The sequence below is a fragment of the Enoplosus armatus genome, chromosome 21, assembly GCF_043641665.1.
Source record: "Enoplosus armatus isolate fEnoArm2 chromosome 21, fEnoArm2.hap1, whole genome shotgun sequence".
Lineage (NCBI taxonomy): Eukaryota > Metazoa > Chordata > Actinopteri > Centrarchiformes > Enoplosidae > Enoplosus > Enoplosus armatus.
The window spans coordinates 9,098,437-9,119,830 of NC_092200.1; the positions used below are offsets into that span (position 1 = coordinate 9,098,437).

Consider the following 21,394-nt stretch of genomic DNA (forward strand, 5'->3'; position numbering starts at 1 on the left):
AGATGTGAGACATGGGATGAAAAGGGTGAAAAGGAGGACAGAGTGTGATTAGGAATGGACTGAAGCACATTATGGACAGAGAAATGTGGATATTAGGGAGGCAGAGAGGTAAGGACAACACAAATGTGATAAAGAAGTGTGTGAGTGGATATGAATAAGCACGAACAACCACAACATTTTCATCAACCCACATACATTAAAGCAGAAACAAGGACAAACAAGTCACAATATAACACCTCACCTTTCGTCTCAAACTGAAACGTTAAGAATGATGAGTGAGTAGGAAAGTGTCTCATGAAAAATGAAGAGTAAAGCCCCGAGCCTGTGCAGGGGAGTCGAACTCTTCACGGATACATGAGCATCATTAATCATCATTGAAGACTGAAGAAGTGGAGGTCAAACTGCTTCTCATTCATAGCTTAGCACTCTGATGTTTCTTTAGACGATAATGTCAGTTGTCGACTGGCGATACCAAACAATGAAACCAACAAACACGTAATCAATTAAAACCCATTAAATATTAAAACAAGTAAAAAAGGTTTTGTTTGGGTCAACTGAACAATAAAAAGGGAACATAAGGATGATATGCTCTGGACATACATAGAAAATGTTTGTCTGAAGAAATCGAAGTCTGAGCTTTATGAACTGTTCATATGGTGTGTTATGGACAGTTTTGCCTTTAAATTGTTCAGACATTAAGTTTATGTATGAGCCTGATCATTATGTATGAGGCTGATCATAACTGCTGTCAGGAAGGTCTTGGTGGTATTGCTACTTTTACTTCAACTAAATATCTGTGAACTTCTTCTACTACTGATATTAGGATGGTCTACTGAACCACTCCTAAACTCCTCTTTCGGCATTGCCTCTGCCTCTCATAAATGGCCGGTGAGTTTGCTTGTTGAATCAAACACACCCGAGCTACTAGTGTAAATTTACACGTAACCGGTGATCCTGTGTTTGTTTTCTGGGATCCACTTCTTGTGGTAAAGTTTTCGGACAGCTCATTAAAGCAGCTGGCAGTGAAGCTGATGGGGCTTTGGTAGCCGATATAAATTGATTCCCACTTGGCATGTTGAGGGGAAGAAGATGGGCCCAGATGAGCCTTCTGAACCTTTCTGCTGGTTCTAATGCGTGCAAATCAGTACAAATTGTTCGCTGGAGCTCCATTTAAAAAAGCCTGCCGTCAGCGGCATGTGGATGAGTGCTGCCACACACACACACACACACTGTGACAAACACACAGGCACCTTAAATAATGCATTTGTTATAAGCTTCCCTACAGCGATTATATCATGAATTAATCTAATGGGTCAGCAAATATCCAACTGTAGAAGAAGGGTAATGAAGCAAGCATGCAGAGCACCTACACACACACACACACACACACACACACACACACAGACACAGACAGTAACTGAGCCAACAGTTGTAATGGAGGTAATGCCGGGGTCATGATGAGCGCTGTACCACCAAACCTGCCTCTATAATGTCTTTTTCAGCCGACGCATGACAGCAGCTGGCTCCTGTCAAACCAACAGTTCCATTAACACAATGGAGCCGGCCAGAGAGCTCGCTAGTAAACACACTCGGAGGCTCCTCCATGTAACATACGCCACATCATGTAACATAAACCTCGTGTTCGCAGGCCTAAGTGTGGCCTCAGGGACCTCTGCTCTGTGGTTCAGCGGTATGTGGTGGTGGTGGTGGTGGTGGTGGTGGTGTGGAGAGCTGACGGGATGACAACCCAACATTGTGGTTTGATATAACTCCAAGCATAAATGGCCTGTGAGCACTGACATTATATAAGGGCAGCCTTGTTCCAGGAGATTAACAACTTCAGCCACTGTTTAATGCAGTTTTATGTTAGTGGTATTTTAGGTGAACAATCCAGTTTTCTTAAATATATATTTTGCTGCTGGAGAGGTATAGGGACAAACTGCCTTGGGATGTCTGGCTGTCTGGTTGAATTTTGATTCATATTTAAATATCCAGTAACTGTCTTGTTTTTGTTGTCAATCACTCATGACTTAAGGAAAGGCTATCCAACCTGTTTATTCTCCCTGTCTTATGTTATAAGGATAAAACCTTTTTGTGGTTCCATTGTTAAAGGAATAGTTTGACATTTTTGCACTTAGCCAATAAATAGTCCGGCACATAATCCCCCTGTAAAACCACCACTTTTTACACGACAGTTTTTGTACAGGTGAAACAAAAGCAATTAGTGAGCTTTAGAGGTTCTGGTATGAATAGGAAGATGGTGTGACTCTTTACATCATGTATTTATTTCTCTTTACTCCTTTCAAAAGGCCGAGCTCTAACAGTAAGCAGCTGCTCTGCCTGGCTGTGCTGGTTGAAGCTGTGGCTATGGATACAGTTACTGCTCGGACTACGACTGTTGAAGGAATTTACAGGTGTTTACAGATATCTATGGGCAGGTTGTTCCACAGCTTTGGTCCATAATAAGAAAAGGCTGCCTCTCCATAACTGTTGGTATATTCAATGCTGTTGTGTTTGATGAAGTACAGAGAGAGAGATAGTGTAAGAAAACCATTCAGAGTCATGTAAAGTGGTAATACAATTTTAAAAGATCCTAAAATGGGTGCGATGTGCTCTATTTTACTTTCTTTTGGTTAAGACTCATCATCATCATCATCGGGGTGCATGGATGGGTCAACAAAGCATTGGACTTTAACACAGGAGACTGCTGTTCGTTTCCCGTTTCAAACTAACAGTCAATCCTTTTGTATAATTTCCCCCCCAGGGATCAATAAAGTATTTCTGATTCTGATTTGGAAAACAAATGTACTATTATCAGATTATTTTAAATTATGAATATTACCTGCTAAAGGGCAAACATGAGCTGTTGGGCCCCCATTAACCCACCATGTCATCCTCTTTTTGTGCAGTTTTTCTATCTGGCTATTTGATTAAACACATTATTTTAGAAATATGCACCACACAAGCACAAAACGTAAATAAGTAGGGTGTTAAAACTAGATTTTGGGACCCTCAAGGTCAGATAATAAATTGGGACCCACCTTCAGGCCCTCGTTATGCCAGTCGATGTTGTACTTAGGTGCTGCATACTCCCAAACTAAATTAAAGCACAGTAAGCCAGGAACTTTCAGGCCCCTTCTTCTGTTCCGGGGCCCCCTGGACAGTTGTCTCCTGTCAAACACAGCACTACAAAAATCCATCTTTTCGTCCCCGTTTGAGCCGAGGACATCTCTCATTATGCGGTTTAATGTGGGTAATTAGCCTACCAGCTCTGCGTCACTTCTGCGCACCCCGAGTGTCATGTTCACCTGCTGAGCCTCTTACACAGTTCGACTTCTTCAGGGTTCAACGACGCCCAGAACCGTCCATCTCAAAACACCCACAGCAAACAGCAGCGTCTTGGATAATGAACTCACAGAGCCTGAGGAGCAGTTGTCCACCTCGCCGACCTCGTAGAGGACAACATCCTTGATGAACACAGCAATGGCTTTCAGGATAAATGACACAAACAGATGCATGTGGATGTAGTTCCTTGTGCAGTGGAGCTTCCTACGACACACAGAAGGGGACACAAGAATACAGATCAAGACAAAGAGACAGTTCAATAAAGAGGGCCTTCATGCTAATTATCCAATGTCTTTGGGGTTAATAGCTTAAAATGACAGCAGATCACAGACTGACTTAACTCATAATTAAGCTCATTAGTTCTTTTCATCACTGTGTGTGTGTGGATCTGCTTCAGAGCGCAATGAACGCTTGTTATGGTCCTTCACACGCCTCGCCAATAAAGACAAGAGAGGTGGATTTCAAAATGACTAATCAGAAACAATTCCAAATCCTCAAGCATCAATTTTTGAATACTTCTTGACTTCCTGATTACATTATCATACTTGAGAAGATTAAATGATAAGGGAGAGAGACGGGCACAAACGTCTGCAGTTGTGTCAAGACTCCCATTAGCTCCGATGATGTGTTCATGGGCGCGATGCTTGTTCCCAGGGCTGGGGAAATGTTCAGCTGTGATGCAGCCAGCGCCCAGTCAATTTTTTCACCAAGTATAATATCCCAGGAGATATCCAACAATGGACATTATATATATATATATATATATATATATATATATATATATATATATATATATATATATATGCACACAGCCTCCCATAAATAGAAATAGAAATACTAACTCTAACACTACTAACAAATGAACATCTACATTTATGTTTATACACCAATTCAGTTAACATAACTCATTCAATTCATGAATAAATAACATACAGTATGTAATCCACATAAAGCATGGGACTTTAACCTATCAGAAGTGATTCTTCTTCTGTTGTATTTAGAAACAGACTCTCCCCAGCCCACCAACCCTCATTAATACCCCTCACAATAACCCCCTGAGCTACCCTCGCCTCCCACTGCCCTGCCATAACTCCCCTTCTGGCTCCAACCTGTTGGTTGCCTTGATTTCACACTTTCACACCTTTTTTTTTTTTTTTCCATCATCCTGACCTTGGCCTGCCTTGTGACACTGGATGCATGAGGGTGAACAAAACTCTCAGGTAGACACATTTTCACACCTGGTGCCGGTGCCTTTGTGGAAAACATGAAAAGTAGCTCTGATCAGTGACTAACTCGGTGTTACACAGTGTAGTGGTAGGGACACACTAAATAGGAGACACATGAAAAAGCAACAGGATAAAAAAGTGTTTCCTGAGCAGGAATTAGTGGATATACAGTACAGAGAATGTAAAGAAAATACTTGTTGCATCCCATTACTTTGGCTATGAATTCAAGGAGACAAAGTGAGCACACAAAACAAGAAGAATGATTTCACAGCTGGTGTGCTCTTGTGGGGACTTTTGCAACATAGTAAATAGCTTATTTACAGTGTGTTCGGTGACAAAATGCAGTACAAAAGAATAAATGGAGACCATCCATCTACTTGAAACATTCTTGGGTGTTAAAAGTTCAAGCTTGTACAGCTGAGGTAGAGAAATGGCATCCAATAAAGGAACTTAGCTTTTCTGGAAGAAGTGTACAGTATCGTGTGAGTCATGCACATGTATATTGTCTATTCATTGTCCTTTAGGGTAAAGCATTTGCAATCTAAAGCTGTGATCTCAGTCATTCTTGACATCAAAACTGTGATTGTCTTTGAGTTTACAATCAATCCCTGACTTGTCAAATAGCAAACATATCAGCCTCTTTAATCCCCCCATACTTGGATGTATAATCTCCAAAGCGCTGCACATCAAAAGGTCAAGACACTGAAATGGATGAAAGGATCATCAAGTTTGATTGACAATTTGTTTCATTCAGAAAGTATTTGTATCTTTCTTCTTGTCTTTCATAGTTTAACATAAGCCCTCCATTTCTGCCGGGGTGTGGAACTGCACTGATCGGATGTTATCAAATCCCAGTTCAAAGTGTTTGACGTGTGGCACTGAAATGTTGTCTGTATCATATCGGCCAGCAGGAATAATGTCTATGTGCTTTATGGTAAAATGCTCATGCTGATGCTCCACACAAGGCTCCTGCAGCATTCACTGCTTTTGTTCTTTTTCTTCTTTATTCTATCCTTTTATCCTTTTTCTAAACAACTGACCACATGAGGCCAGGGAACAGGTTTATCTATCAGGAGTTATCATGAAAGTCAACAGCAACACAACTGCTGTCAAGAGAAAAACAGCTGAGCTCTGGTCGAAACATTCAAATGAGCAGTCGTGTGGTGAGTGTGTCTCACTGTGTTTCTGCGCACCTGAAGATGCAGAGGATCACAATGGCTGTGGTAAGAGATATGAGGGACACACTGTGGCCAATGGTGTAGCCAATCTTCACCTGCCAGAAAAACTTGCCCTGAAGAAAAAAACGACAACATCAATACAAGTCAGAGTGAATGAAACATAAAAAGTTAAAAGAGCTGATGAAGTATACGACAGACGAAAGATACATTAACTATTTGAAAAAAAAATATTGGATTTGTTTCCATTATTAGTTTTAAGAAGTCCTCTACTGCTATCTAAAGTGGTGCTTCCCAACTTGAGTACTGTACTTAAGTACAATTTTAAAGTATCTGTACTCTACACGACTGTTTCCATGCTATGCTACTTAATGCTTGCACTCCACTACATTTCAGAGGCACATATTGTACTTTATACTCCACTACATTTATTTGACAGCTATAAATACTACTGTAGATACTTCACGTATGAGGAGTTTACATTAAAAAACACACTATGAGGTTATAAAATAAAATTAATTTTACACATTAAACTAGCTAATGGTATATAAAGTATGTACTTTATATAGCACTATAAATTAGTGCTAAGGATAGCACCACTTCTTTCTTGATCTCTTTGAATTGTAATGAATGTACCACAATCTTTTGGACTGACGGTTGTTGTCGTCTAATATGTTGTAATAGCATACTGGATTTGACTGGCGGCAGAAGCCTTTCAGAGTAGCTTCACTATGTTGCTGCCATGGCACTGTATGTTTTGTACTTGATGAAAATGAGATTAAGAGCTCTGCATCCTGTGGCACACGGCAGTATCAAGTATGCATCTAAAAGACGGACATCGAATTCCTTTTAGAGTACACTTCACCAGCCGGGTCCCTCCTGACTTCCTATGTGGCATACTAATGAGGCCGCCTCTGTGACTCACAGAGGAGCAGAGTGCCCACCAAGAAAGCTTTTACCACCCTGCCTGCAGAGCACATCCACTCTTCACCTTGCTCTTGCTTCGTCAACACAGACAAGATCAGTTCTCTCTGCGTTCAAACTAAACTGAATAAGACTAACATTTGATGTATTTATTCCCTTCCGTACCCTGAAGGCAACATGCATAACCTCTTATGACTCATAATGCCTGATAATAGAGGCAGGAATTACTAACTGGCCCGGCCTTGTCAATGAAAATCAAGTGTGTCGTGCTTCAAAGACATGTGGCTGCTTCAGCAAACAATGAAGGATGTTGCCTTATTGGTATATTCACTTTGAATGTAGTTGTGTGAGTATTTTTGCTTTTGAGGTCACAAATTCTTTATATAAGAGCTTAATGGACTAGTTCAACATTTTTGAAATGTGCTTAATATCGCTCTTGTCTGTGGGTTTAAGTGGCTATAATCAATATTTTCAATATTATATCAATATCAATATATAATTTTATAACACTGGATTAAGACTATGTGCAGTGTGAAATGAGTTGCTCGCAGTACCAACCAACCAATTATATCCTGACTCGAAAGCGTCTAACTGGTGAACATAGTGGAGGAATTAGCTCTGAGGCGTGCCTCCCCAGGAGTCATAACTCAGTCATATCTGACCACACAGACATGATACAAATATTTTTAGATTCAATGTGATTACACTTTCCAAGGATATTATTATCATGTATAAACGTCCATAAATCCACTTACGACCCATATAAAAAGAGGCTCCTTAAACTACAGAACTTTCTTGAGAATCATCACGTTTTCTTCAGTATCAAAGTAATCCAGTGACAGTTGTCTGTACATCCATGAGTACATTGCACACAAGAACTGCTAATAGCTAATTCAGCATACTTTAAATTGTGCCAATTTGCCAAAATGTAAACACATATAGGCTAAAAACACAGGGCTCAAGTTGTAGCTCAAAGCTAACTAACTGACTCCATGGCAACATTGTACTTCCTGTTTATATCCCCCAAAGAATTATGAGAACTTAGAGCATGATTATCCACCAAATCGACGTAAGACAAAGAATAATAATAGGAGTGACAAAAAAATAAAATAAAATAAAATAAAAGCAGGAGCAAAACACATTTTATTCTGTACATTCAGTTGTGTTACTTGTAAATGGATGAAGGCATAGAACAAATACGAGTCAAACACTGGAGTTGTGAAACCAACAATCAATATAACTATTTTCCTCATAGAGCCGACAGCGCCCACCCACAGAGAAAAGAAAAGATGTTCTAATCTAATTCTTACTGCCCACTGGCTCTTGAGATGGTTTGTGCTGCTGAGTTCATTCACTATGGGACCACTGGATCCTATAGACGGCAACAGTTTGCTCACATCATCGCTGGTGCTGTTGAGATTGTATCCACAGTTCACGGCGATGTCAAAAGGATGCATCTCAGTCCAGCCGTCTGCTGTGCAGGTTTTAGAGAGGTTACCTGGAAACAGAGAAGACATAAAGAGGTGAAAGCCACCCAGGAAGAAGATTTCTCTTTTATCTGCTCACCAGATGAGTTTTAAATTGGTCCATGTACTTGCTGTGAGACATACAGTGACAGTCAGTGACCTTAAGTGCTGGCTTGTTGGGTCACTGCTAAAAAACTAGAAATCCTCAAACAACTGTATGACTCTCCAACTAATGTGAGCCATAATTGACTTGTGCATTACCTGTGCCTGCAGAGAGGCACTTGGCTGTTACAGATATTGACATTCTGATCCCCAATCTTGTCACTCAACCAACCACAAATGAAGATTAACATGTTCCACGTCATATGAGGAATTAATATATTTCCACGTCATATGAGGAAATACAAACATGTCCAGATCATGATGTTTTAAATTTCGTAACTCTGGTAAATTAGTGTTGTGTAAAGCTGGTTGTTTCCTACAGTAGAAATTACTCTTACATAGTACTAATTTGTTTTCCCAATTACATTGTGGTGAGAAAACTAATCACCGCTTTGGTTGATTTCATGCTCATATTTTACCTTTTTGTCCTTTATATCCAACTTTTGTTTTAATATTTTCTTTCCTGACTAAACGAGGCAATACAAGGAGGACGAATCAATTCTTTTGATTCTTTTGTAGATTGCTTACATGAAGATGTTAAATTGAATCAAAAATTGGTCACAAAAAATCAGAAAGATATGATTAACGATGCATTACTGTAAGAACATCAAGGTTCGTACTTAATTGCAGGCTCTGTGAGAGGAGCACCAGAAACAGTCTGTTATTTGGTTTATTCATGGGATTTTATTCATGGTTTATTCATTTGCGGGGGGAATCAGAGGTTCATGTAAACAGCTTAACACAAATGAGACCTTAACCACAATGTGACCAACAGCCAAGTCGCTCTGTGCGTGTAAACGTAGCCTATTGCACCCAAATGGTGTCATATGCAGGTAATGAGCTTTGGAGGGAAGCATGTGCAGCGGGAGGGTGGTATCAAGAAATGCTGCTCAGTCAGGGAGAGGTCATGTGATTGAAATGTCAAATGTTATATCGCCGCTACTGCGGCTGTATTTGAGCATCATGCTGGGATGAATTCCCCCTTATTTTCTCTCTTATTTTCCTCAATCCATTCCTCTATTAACCAAACACATTTTCATGGATGTGTAAGTTTGCTCCACACACACACACACACACACACACACACACACACACACACACACACACACACACACAGCATCAGTCTCATTAAACCAAATCCTCCACATTCCTCTCCTGTCACCAAAAAACTTTTCAGAAGTGGTGCTGCAGGAAGGCATGGGCTGAATCTTCCTAAAGATCCTGACTGCAAACACTGACTAATGTAGATGTGAAGTCATCCTTCAGGCCCGTGGACTCATTTGTAGTCTGGGTGTTAAGCTCGCAGTCTTTTTAGCAGATTTATTGCTGCATTGCAGAACATTGCAGAATGGCAGCAAAGCATCTGAAAGGGCTTCACCTGGACTCAAGGTTATTTCACAGACTGAATATTGTAACAGCTTTTACAGTTTTACACATTGTCGAATTGTCAAAGCTCTTCCTTCGCAAGGTGTTGCTTTGTTTTCATGTATAGAGCAGCGTGTCTCTGCATCATGCAGTCCTGCCAGCCTTCTTCTTCGCCTTCTTAAGGTGAAGCAGCTTTCAGTTTTTATGCTCCCCACCTGCGGAATAAGCTTCCTGAATACCTGAGGTCTGATAAAACTGTGGGCTTAAAACATTATTGTTTACTATGGCTTTCCAATAAATTAGATACATGACTTGTTTCTGTAACTATATATTTGCCTGCTTTTGTATTTATTGTCTTTTAAATGCAATTTTAATGTCTTATTTCTAGTATATTTCTACGCCTCTGTAAAGCACTTTGAATTGCCTTGTGTCAGAATGGTGCTATATAAATAAACGTTCCTTGCCTTCGCCCTTTACAGCTCTGTAAGATTAGAGCCTGACCCATGAATTGAATTTTAGATGCCCGTACCAGTTTCAATATTTGAGTTTTCCAACAACTATATATTGGCCTTTTTCAAAAAAAACATAAACAATGTAAATTACTGTAAAGAATCGTGTCCAAGATATTTACTGAGAGGGACTTGAAAAATGAAGTTGTCAGCGTCAAACTGGAAACACTGTAACTTAATTACCTTAAATATAACTTTTATGTTTCTGAACTGCAAGTTATTGTTACGTATCAGGCAACATGTACATTGACACCGACATATCTGTGATAATATAAAATCAGTTGGCTTGCCGACATATCTGTCAGGGATATAATTACATAAATTGATAATTATTATATCAAATAAAAATGTAAACAATGTCTAGTAAATTTCCCAAAAATGTGTTTCTAGCGTGGTATTTAAACATTTCATATTCCTTTTTAAATCTTCACGGATGATCAATAACATGATCATAATAACTACCAATTAATGGATTTGTTTTCTTTTTCTTTTACTGTTTTCAGACCACAATCTTTCTCACAGGTTTATACGCTTTTATTTTGTTCTGCTAAACAAATTAAAACATTATCTAAATGTTATGAAAGAGCCATCCCCCATATATTCTTGTGGGGGAGATATGCATCTGTAGTTTTAGATGTTTTGACAATGTGTTGAGGCAAACTTTTACTGTGGAAACAACAGAGAAAGAGAGACGCTTGAGTCCCTGTGTTTTGGTTATATTTACAGAGTCAGGAAATCAATTCAACTTGTATTTAAGAAATGGGATTGGTACTTTTGGATGTAACAGCAAGTAAGAAAACTGTGTCAGAAAACTGCTATTAAAAAAACTCTTTGTTCTACAGCTCACATACTGTTGATATAAGATTTGTTTTTCTTCACACAGTCAGAGAGGATCCACAAAAGCCAGAGAAGAAGAGAAGCTCACAGACTGCCACCTCTGAACGTCCCATTACCACCACTAACAGCTTAATCTGTGAATTCTCATGCAGGGGGAACGCTTTCGTCAGGATGATGTCCTGGATGATGCAGCTCCTGATGCAAGCAGCTGTCACGACATTTTCTTGTGTGTGACAAAACGTAAGTGGAGCACCGTCATTGACCACAGCGTCGAGCCATTCATAGAAAAAAAGATGGCCCCACGAAGCTGGGTCATGATCACCTGAGACAACCTTTCTTTTCACACAGGGAGCGTACTCAGCTGGTCATTTACAACAAGACTTACGGTTAAATAAAACGCAGGTAATTCCTGCTGTAAATCACTATATTTCCTCGTCTCTGACTATAAACACAGTTTGTTTTTTTCTGGTCATCTCTGTAGAAAATCATTCAGTTGATTGAGTGAAACATATCCAGCAGTGCTCAGAGACGCAGATTGCCCCCAAATCCCTCATGATTCAGGTTGATTAGATATATGATGATGGCCTGTTTTCTGATTTGGCTTCTTATTGCAATAGATACATAAAAGTTTTCTGACACAGTGTTGCACCTGAATGGAAACAGCTTTCTTGAGTTCTGTTGCATATTGATTTTTGTTTATCAGGTATTTGTCTCTGTCTACCTGGAAACTCAGTGCTGGAATACAAATATCTCAGATATCTAATATACAGTTTTCCCTAATAGGTTTTCTGACAGATAGATTTCCATTATTGCCCACGTGAGATATATATAAAATAAGTAATTTTACTGTAAAATTAGGAAAACAATTCTAATTACCTTGAAAACTCAAGAGATATTTTGATCTTTTCCTCAGCAGTAATGCTGAAAGGATACAGCTAGAGGATTAAGAGTCTACAGCCATGCTAGCGGCTCTGTGAGGCTGTACTCAGACACAGCAGAGCTTTGAGCTAAATGCCAGCATGAGCTCATGTTTAGCGTTTGTTTCCTATGTTCACCATTAGAGTGTTAGCTCATGCTAACATTTGCTAACTACCACTAAACACAAAGTACAACTGGGGCTGATGGGAATGCCATTAGTTTTGCAGGCATTTGGTCATAAACCAAAGAATTGGACAAATTAAAGTTTTGATCTGATGATGGTGCTTGAGCAAAAGGTGATAGAAAGTCATCCTGATGGTGACATGAACAACTACTGCATTGCATGACAATCCAACCAATTGTTCTGGAGAAATTAACCTCATGGGGGTGCTAGAGATAAAGTCAGGGAATCACAAAACTGTTACAAATCAATGGAAAATAAAAATCAATCCATATCATGATGTGACGCTGCTATGGTTAAGGCTTAGTAAGGTTTAGGCACCAAAACAACGTTGTTTTGGGGCTGAAACGACTACAAATAAATATTCCTTGAGCTCTATGTTACTTACTTACTGTGAAGTGTGAAGAAGCAGTGAGGTCAAATATTATGGTCATAATTTTACAGATGACTACGTGAATGATATACTGATGCATATTGATGGATAGATCAGTCAGACTTTTTAATGTCCTCTTAACCTGGAAATATCAAGAAAGTGAAAGCTCAGTAGACATATCAACCTGCCATCAGTTTGGGTTGAGAAAGTAAGTCAGAAAGGAAGAATGAGGGAGCTAAACTAGGTGAACAGAAGAGTTTAACTTTTGTTTTTGAAGTTGTGGATTTAGAGAGATTTGTCGGAGCTACAGTCTCAGTCTCCATGTCTCTCCAGAGGAGTTTATCTCAAGCTGTTTCCGTCTCATTATATCCGCCTTGAGTTTGAAGGTAAATTCCTGCTGTGTTTGCATGCAGTATATGTCATCCAACCTTCACTGAGTCCCCTTTTCCATTATTGAGATTTTACGAAGCAGTTTGTTTTTGCAGTAACTTTCCAGAAATTCACACAGCACTCATTCAATTAACTGATACCAATCTCCTTATGACTATTTCATCACCTTCATGATGAAGCCTTAAATATACAGTTTGTGTCCTCTAAGCTCAGAGAAACTCATTTTCAGATTCCACAGCTTTACTTTAGAGTCTGCTCCCACTACACCTGACACAGCCATTCAGGAACAAAACTCACACAACCATCTGACCGCCAGGCATGTCAGAAAAGAGGTTTGATTTGGTTCAGGATAATAAAAGTACTTGGTTGAGGTTAGAGTAAGTTTGAAGTCAAGGTTAAACCACGTTGACAGTTGGTAGTGTAGGAGATGAACTTTCTTAACAGAGGGACAAAAATTAACAGAAGTTTAAAGAAAAATGTAAGAAGTATGTAGGAGATAAGCTGCATTATTTTTGTCCTTGTCAGTTTCTTCCAACATAAATGTTGACACAAAACACCTCTGTATCAGACCAATACTATGATTGCAGATGCAAAGTGTATAATCGCTCGGACGAGCAGCCGTAGTCAGCTCTCACGATGAAAGTTTAATTGCTGTGATGTCTGCTCAGCTGAGCAGTCTAACACTCTAACACACACGACTGGAAAGAAAAACATCCACAGTTGTAAAATGGCACAGAAATAATAAATAATTCACCACATGAAAACTTATTGTTTCTTAAACTCCATGTATGTTTTAGTGTATTGGATCAGTAGTGCAACATGTTAAAAGCACATTTGTACATGTTTACGTCTGGAATAAATGCATGTAAAATTATTTCAGTTGACCCTGAAACTTATCATTACAAAATAATACATTGATATGATTGTAAAAGTGTTGACAAGAGAGACAAGGTCATAGCAAGGACACAAAAACTAGAGAATCTCAAAATATGCCACAGCTCGACCGATAGGTGTGTATCCTCCCCGCTGACATTTTTCTCACTTAGTTCCACCGTGTGTGTGTGTGAGTTCATCATCAGTGGGTGGATGGCTAACTCCTGAGCAGCAGCGGCTGTGATGATCTTGGTGGGCAGGACAGCAGGTCTATCCCTGATCCCACAAGACAGAAGCATTCAGTAAAAACATGTTAAAAAAGAGAGGGTGTGGAAGTGTTTTAGCTTGTACCTGAGACAACACAAGAGGGCTTAACTAAGTCGTGGTTTTGCTGAACCTTTGATTTTTTTGTGTGCAATCCTTTCAGATTACTCCTTATTGATTTTCCATATTGAAGGTAAAACAATCACAAAGGAGGAGATGCAGATATAATATATATAAACTTAGATTTGCTTAGTTTCTACTAAAAAGTATTTTTGCTTTACTGTCAGAACATAAAATCGTTGTTCCACTGTCCATACACAACTGTAGTTGATATACAACAAACTAGGCAGTTGTCATCTATTATTCGGTTCTGCCTCAGTGGGAAACAAAGGTCTAAGGACTGTGAATACTAATTTGTGTATTCATTCTCAGGGCAATAGGAGTCAGACAACAAATTACTTCAATAATAGGAAACACTGTGAATGTCCAGCCCAATGTTTTGGAGCTCTCAGGGTTCCCAATTACATGAAAATATGTCTCCACCTCAGTTGTTCTTATTAAAGCCGAAATTGCGTATTATGCTGAGATATACCGACAATGAATATTAGAGTGGTAAATGTGTCTGCTTGGCAAATGACCTCACTGACACTGATACTGTATATCTCTGCTCAAAATCATTATCACTGTTTAATTTACTAAAAACTCAAACCCTGATAACCAAGATGAAATTGAGCATGCTCCAAGAAATAATACAAAATATTTAAGAGAGAAATGGAGATTTGTTAAGTGCTGATTCTAAGATATATTCAACAATTATTCTGCTCTTAAAAAACAGTTGTGGTCTATTTTCAGTCAACTCAAAGCATCACTAGATTTTTCAAATTTTTGCCACCAGCTTTAAACTCAGCCTCTTTCATGCTGCCAGCAGTACATGTGGGGTTTAAAGTGCATCCTCCATCTTTGAAGTGTCACATTTCCCCGTGTCTCTAATTTGCTGTTTGACTCTCTGAGGTGCTAATGCCGGTATGAGTGCAGTAACACTCCCAGACGGGGACAAAAAGTTCACACGTTAGCATGCACAAATGGCTCAGTGGAGATAGACCGTATTTCACTTTTACTGGCTGTTCAAGAGGTGATGGATTGGCTTTTTTTTTTTACACCCACAGAATATGCAAAGGTAGGTATGTACCAGCAGCATTTCAGATTTAAGGGAGGTTTTGGGATGAAAAAAGACAAAACATTTATGGAAAGGAGTTGCAGTAAAAACTTTGGAAAACTTTGTGACAAATGATCAGAGCATGAAAGGTTTGAGAGCCAAAACGAGGCATCAACTTGTTCTCCTCACAGCCATCTGTGTAGCCTATTAGTCCTGAGACAGTGGCAGTAATTAGAGACTAACTTACAAGGTCATCTGGATTTACACATAGTCATACCACTCTCACTGTATGCTAAATATGAAGCCTGTTAGCTTAGCTTAGCATAAGGACTGGACACAGGGGAAACTAAACTGTAACTAAATCTTTCCATATGGATGAAACAAACCAAATTTAACATGTTAGTCAGACTTGAGAGTGGTATCGATCTTCTCATCTAATTCTCAACAAGAAAGCAGTTGGACAGGGAGGCAGGCAGGCTGTACACTAAAGCAGTTTAAACTGACCAAATAAAAAGGCGATTACAGTCAATTTATGGTATGTATGTTCATAGTATGTATTCATCATTTTTACAGTAAGATCAAAGTGAAAGGAGGAGAACGGATTCAAGGAAAAACAATAACAGCTGCTTTTGTGAAGGAGAGACAAAGGTCGTAGGGAGAAATTGAGGTGGAAAAAAGTGCAGTCTTGAAATAATTGTGAGAACCAGCAGATGTTAACACAGAGATGTACAGTATAAAGGAAAAAAGGATGAACACAGAGAGGGGAATCAGACATTTACACTGAAGAGTCCGAAATGAATGTGAGGCTCTCTGCAAATGTGCCCGTTCATCTCATTGGGGGGGTCAGTATATGGTCTGTACAGTATATATTTCACAGTGATCTATAAACCTAACAGTAAAAACCCCGTCAGCCTCACATCTCTCAGTCAGGGGGCAAGAATGAGCATTGACTCGCTGGGCCAGAGATGCAGAGGCACAAGAGGAGCAGGTAAAAAGCTGGAGGGAAATAGCTCCAAGGTGTTGAAAAGAAGAAATGGATATCCATCAGCAGAGATCTGAAAATTACTCTCTGAGAGGAGGGAAAAAAGGTTTGAAGGAGAGGTTTGGGTCAGGCAGCATCACAGAAAACTGTTCTGCACCACAGTCTGCTGCGCTGTGATGTGTGTTTAATTTAATAAACCAATATTCAATTCAAGTTTACAGTAAAAACAACTTTATATTCATGGTTGTGATGAACTCTGACTATAGATTCAGCCTCATTAAACTATAGTTAGGTTGATCGAAGTCTCACTATGCGTAGAACATCAGAATAGTATTACCAACAGAAACTATATCTAAAAATATAACCAGACAGTTCAAAGTTCTGAAAAGCTGGAAAATATAAAAAAAAAAAATAAAGTTGAGATATGATCGAGGCTTGTTTCAGAGTGTAGCAGCCACAAGGTTGCTAACAGCCAGGTGTCTAATGACGGAGGGCACAAGAGGTCTGGAGGTCAAACAGGGTATAGTATAGTATAAAGCACTTTTAAACCCCACATGTACTGATGAACGATATAATTATACAATAAATAACAGGAGAGGATGAAGACATGTCTAAGTTTTGCAGGACGCTTTTTGGAATGAAGTTGAGACAAACAGGATTCAGCACTGAACTTTTTGTCAAACTTAAACATGGATTCATTTAATTAAATTTCACCAGTGTTTGACATGTTTAAAGTAAAAGTTTGACATTTTGGGAAATAAGGAATAATGAGAAGGTCAAAACTAATGAACACGTATCTTGTTTAATCTGAACAAAAACCAAAGTCTTTTATGGGGGATTATGTGCTGGACTATTTCTTGGTCTCCACTGGTTGCCTGGCAACTGGTTCATAACCTCATATTTAGCATACAGACATGGGAGTGATATCAATCTCCTAATCCATCTCTTTGCAAAAAAGCGAATAAGCTTTGAACTTTTCCAGTGGGCATCTGCTCATCAACCAAAAATCCTCTCAACCCGCTAAATGAATTGCTGTCCTTGATACAGCCCTTGTTCAAGCTGCTTTGGCCTTTGTCTTTAGAGGCAGAGAACATGTGGAACAAGATCTTGAATAATTTGACCCTAAGGCAAACCAATCATTGCTGGTTGATGTAAAACACCACAGACAAAATAATTAATTCTCCATTTATAAGAAACACAGCAATGCCATTTATCAGTAACATAGCAACCATGTTCTCACAATTAATAACATTTAAAAACTAAGTGTATATCACCACCAACACAATCACAATGTTTTCAAGGCAGCAAAAGACGTCATCTGCTGTCGTATTACTAACAAAGTTTCCACCCACTATAGAGAGCAGTGCAGCTGTGATTCAGCAACGACTCATCATTAAAACAGATTTTCTTTAACTCACTACAGAGTCAAGAATGGAGGCTTTTGTGTTACACTGATCAAGAAAAAAGGTTGCTGTTTGTTGAGTCAGGTAGTTGTAAAAGTTTTCATAGTGCAACTTTGTCTCAGAGGCAGGCAGCGGAGAAGTTCACGTAGCAAGAGCAACAAACAAGGACACAAGGTTTTGAAACAAAAAGCAAATGGCATCCAAAAAGAAAGGACTCCGAATTCGAGAAGCAAGATTGCAGAAAGACATTTAGTGTAGGACCATTAAGAAGACTATTCTTGGTAAAACTCCTGGTAGAGAGACAAAAGGTAGCGTTCAACAAAAAGCAGACATTTGGTGATGTTTCTCTTTCTTATCTTCGGTTAGTGAATCACCTCTCTCCCTCCCAATTCTTTGTCTGTGCTGGTTCCAAAATAAAGGTTAAAGGATGAGCTGGATTCCTCCTTGTTTTCTTAGACCCTGACAGTAATCTGCGACTGAGTTTACATGCGCTTCTTAAATCTGCTCTTTCATTTGGCTCATGTAAACGCTACATACTGTTTACAGTAACCTGGATGAACTCTTATCCTGGCTTTGAGGTACCTAGAGAACCCCAAATATCTATCTGAAACAGCTTCACAGGGTCAACACTAGTGTGGATGAAGTCTTTCCAGAGCATTGTCTGTAAGGTGCTGCTGTTTAAAGCACTGGCAGAGAAGAGTAGGAGGGCAGTCTATTGCTCTTGCTCTTTGAAATTATGAATTTTGCACAAATCTTGTAAATAACAACGATGTAATGACACTCTATATGAAGCTCATGAAAGTTGTTTGCCTTGGGCTTTCTGCAGGGTTTCTAATACTTTCCTGATGTCCTCGGGAGGTGATGGTGAAACCACCAGTCTGACGACACCATTTGCATGCAAGCAACACATTTCATCTTCAGTATCTACCCAAAGGCTTGGCTGCATGCAAATACACTTTTCAAATATCTAAACACTCACAGCTGGAGAAAATGTGAATAAATGAAAATATACAAATGTGTCGGCCAGCCCTGAGCTAATGTCAAAATGACAGCACCTGTTTGGACACCTGTAGGGCACTAACACACGAACACAGCATGACTAAATTACAGATATTCAAATTATTTTTAATGAGTCTTAAAGAACATAATTTTGTTCTGTTGTTGGAAAAGCTGAAAATCTAAATTGGAAATGATTCTACTACAGCACATTTATCCAGTTTTGATAAATAAATGATGACACAAATTTTTGAGGCTGAACAGCTATATTTGTTCCGCATGTTGTATTTGCATTAACTGAAGGAGGATGTGTTTACCTTTGTGCTGGTCACTGAAGTAACTGAAGTAAGTGGGGCAGGTTATTGTAACCACCTCCCCGACGCTGGCTGACGGCCAACAGGCGATGATATCCCACATGCCTTGGCAACCTGCCAGGAGGAGACATGATCATTAACATCACTCATTGTGACACACACACACACACACACATGCCACAATGACAAAATCATGTGCTTAACATGACACCAATGACACAATCAATGCTGTGCAGCGACTGCAGCGTACAATTTAAGTTTAATTCAAAGACAGAAAGGTTATTAGAGGTATGTTGGTGAATATTATATTATACATTCTGAGTTTATCCATCTTCATTAAATAAAATCATATTCTTTAAATGCTGCCAACATTTCATCACAAGTAAAACAAACATAGGAACAAGACTCTCAGGTGAAATCGTCTGCTTTAAATCCAATCTGAAGTCACATTTAGTCACTCGTATCTGTGGTGGCTGGCTGGAAAGATATGAAAAAATCTATTGTATTGATTTATAACAATCAATACACAATCAGGTAGTTTGTCATTGGAAGATGAATGCCCCTATAGTATTTGTCCTTGAATTTCCAACATATGCTGCTGTATTTCCATCCCAACATTTTAATAGTTCAGAAAACTTGTTTCTTCTGTTTTCTTTAATTTTATTTTTAAACTTTTAGTCCTCTTAATTCTCAATCTTGCTACCTTTGGATTCCACTAGCATGTGGCTAAAAAGAGAAACCTGAACCACTCTGACATACTGAGGCATGGGCAAACACATGCCATGTATTAGGACAGTCTGCAGTTGGGACCAGTTTGATTTCTTTATTATTATTTCAATCACACACCAGTTTTTCAGTTCATTGCAATTGGGCACTTTAATCCTTTTGTTTAAACTCTTGTCTATGTTTGAAATGAAAGTCACAACCTTTCCCTCTGAAAGCATATTGTAGGATAACAGCGCTGTGAACAGGTCTGTGACACCTGAGCTTCAGAGAAGTGTGAAATAACAAAAACACAAGCAATGGACCATTTCTGAGACAGATAGATTTTTCATTTTTGAACCTTAAAAACAATGGAAGCACAGTTATAAACTTGTTGAAAGAGTTGTAAACTTTAGAGTGTATACAGCTTCTACGGGACATCTTTAAGTCTGTACAATGATCTCAATGATCTGTGTGTGTATAGTGCTACATTAGCGGTGGACACCAGAATACACAAACTGTAAGGAGATATTCATTTTTATGCCTGTTCTGTTTCATTGCTGCACAATCTCTGTATTTAATATGTTGCATAACCACGGACTGTGAACGTATGGCTTCTAACAAACGCACACACTGCTAATTCATTTATTAGGGACGTGACCTGTGAGAGCAGCTTCCACTAACTTCCTGTTGAGGAAGCAGATAGGGAAGTAGAGAAATGAGAGTCATTGCAGAGATAAGGAGCAATGCTGTTTCCTCGCACGCAGTTCACTATGCAGTGTGTACAGTACGTGTAGTGATTTTTTATCAAAATTACACCAAATGGAGACAGCACTGACAAAGTTAATATAGATGAGTTTTTCACTGTGCTCTTAAAGTCATAGGAAGGAGGACAAACCAGATACTTCAGTGAGCAGAAAGTTTAGGCCTATTTGGTGCACATATTGAAGGGCATGGATGTATTTTTCTAACCCAGCTCCACATTCATATTCTATCTCACACTGTTGACTATCTGAGGCCTGTTCATTCAGAGTAGAGGTCAGACTCGGTATGTACATTATATATTTACTTACTCCCACAGACACAGGGGTGAACCTGAGGGTGTTCAACTCTCACTTCATTGTGTCAGGCAGTATTTCCATGACTTTGAGCAGCAGTGTTGGGCAAAAACCCCATCATAACTTCATTCATGGTTATTTTTATGCTTTAACCTTTTAAGGTCATATCCAAATCCTACCCTCGTTAGCTTCAATGATCCTGTACACTCACACAGGTCTTTTTATCCTCTATCCAAAGGTTGGGTGGAGGGTGGAGAACCCTTGCTGGGATTCACTTAAGGGCTGTGTCAGAAATCACTCCCTATTTATTAAAGTATAGAGTGTGAACTTTACGCACTAAAGTGCCCACAAACAATTCCTACAATGAAATGAAAAAAGTAGTGTCCATGGCATGTGCACTACGTTCTACCAACAATCCCACAATGCAATGCTCTGCATTTTGTAGATGTGAGTATTACATAATATATTTGTACGATACTACACCTGTCAATGGCAAAATGATGATGATGATTCTTCCCCCGACAAAATTGAGTTTTGCCACGGAGTCAGTTAGTTAGCTGTACAGACAACTGTCACTGGATTACTTTGATACTGAAGAAAACTTAACGTTCTCAGGAAAGCTCTGGAGCTCTGAGGAGCCTCTTTTTTTCTATGATTTCTAAGCGGATTTCAGGACATCTATTCGTGGTAATGATATCCTCAGAAAGTGTAAGTCACACTGAATCTAAAAATATGCCTGTCATGTCTGTGTTGTCAGATTTGAAAGAATTACTAC

General features: G+C 39.2%; 1 protein-coding gene across 1 annotated transcript in view; it reads right to left on the bottom strand.

Moving 5' to 3' along the window:
• The window catches only part of vipr1b (vasoactive intestinal peptide receptor 1b), a 36,486-nt gene that overhangs the window by 7,458 nt on the left and 7,634 nt on the right, over window positions 1-21,394 (bottom strand). Inside the window, exons 3-6 of the mRNA XM_070927782.1 lie at window positions 18,863-18,973; window positions 8,068-8,168; window positions 5,765-5,862; window positions 3,417-3,549 (exon numbers count right to left, since the gene is read on the bottom strand). Of these exons, the coding sequence (XP_070783883.1) occupies window positions 3,417-3,549; window positions 5,765-5,862; window positions 8,068-8,168; window positions 18,863-18,973 (443 nt within the window). The remainder of the gene's footprint in view (window positions 1-3,416; window positions 3,550-5,764; window positions 5,863-8,067; window positions 8,169-18,862; window positions 18,974-21,394) is intronic.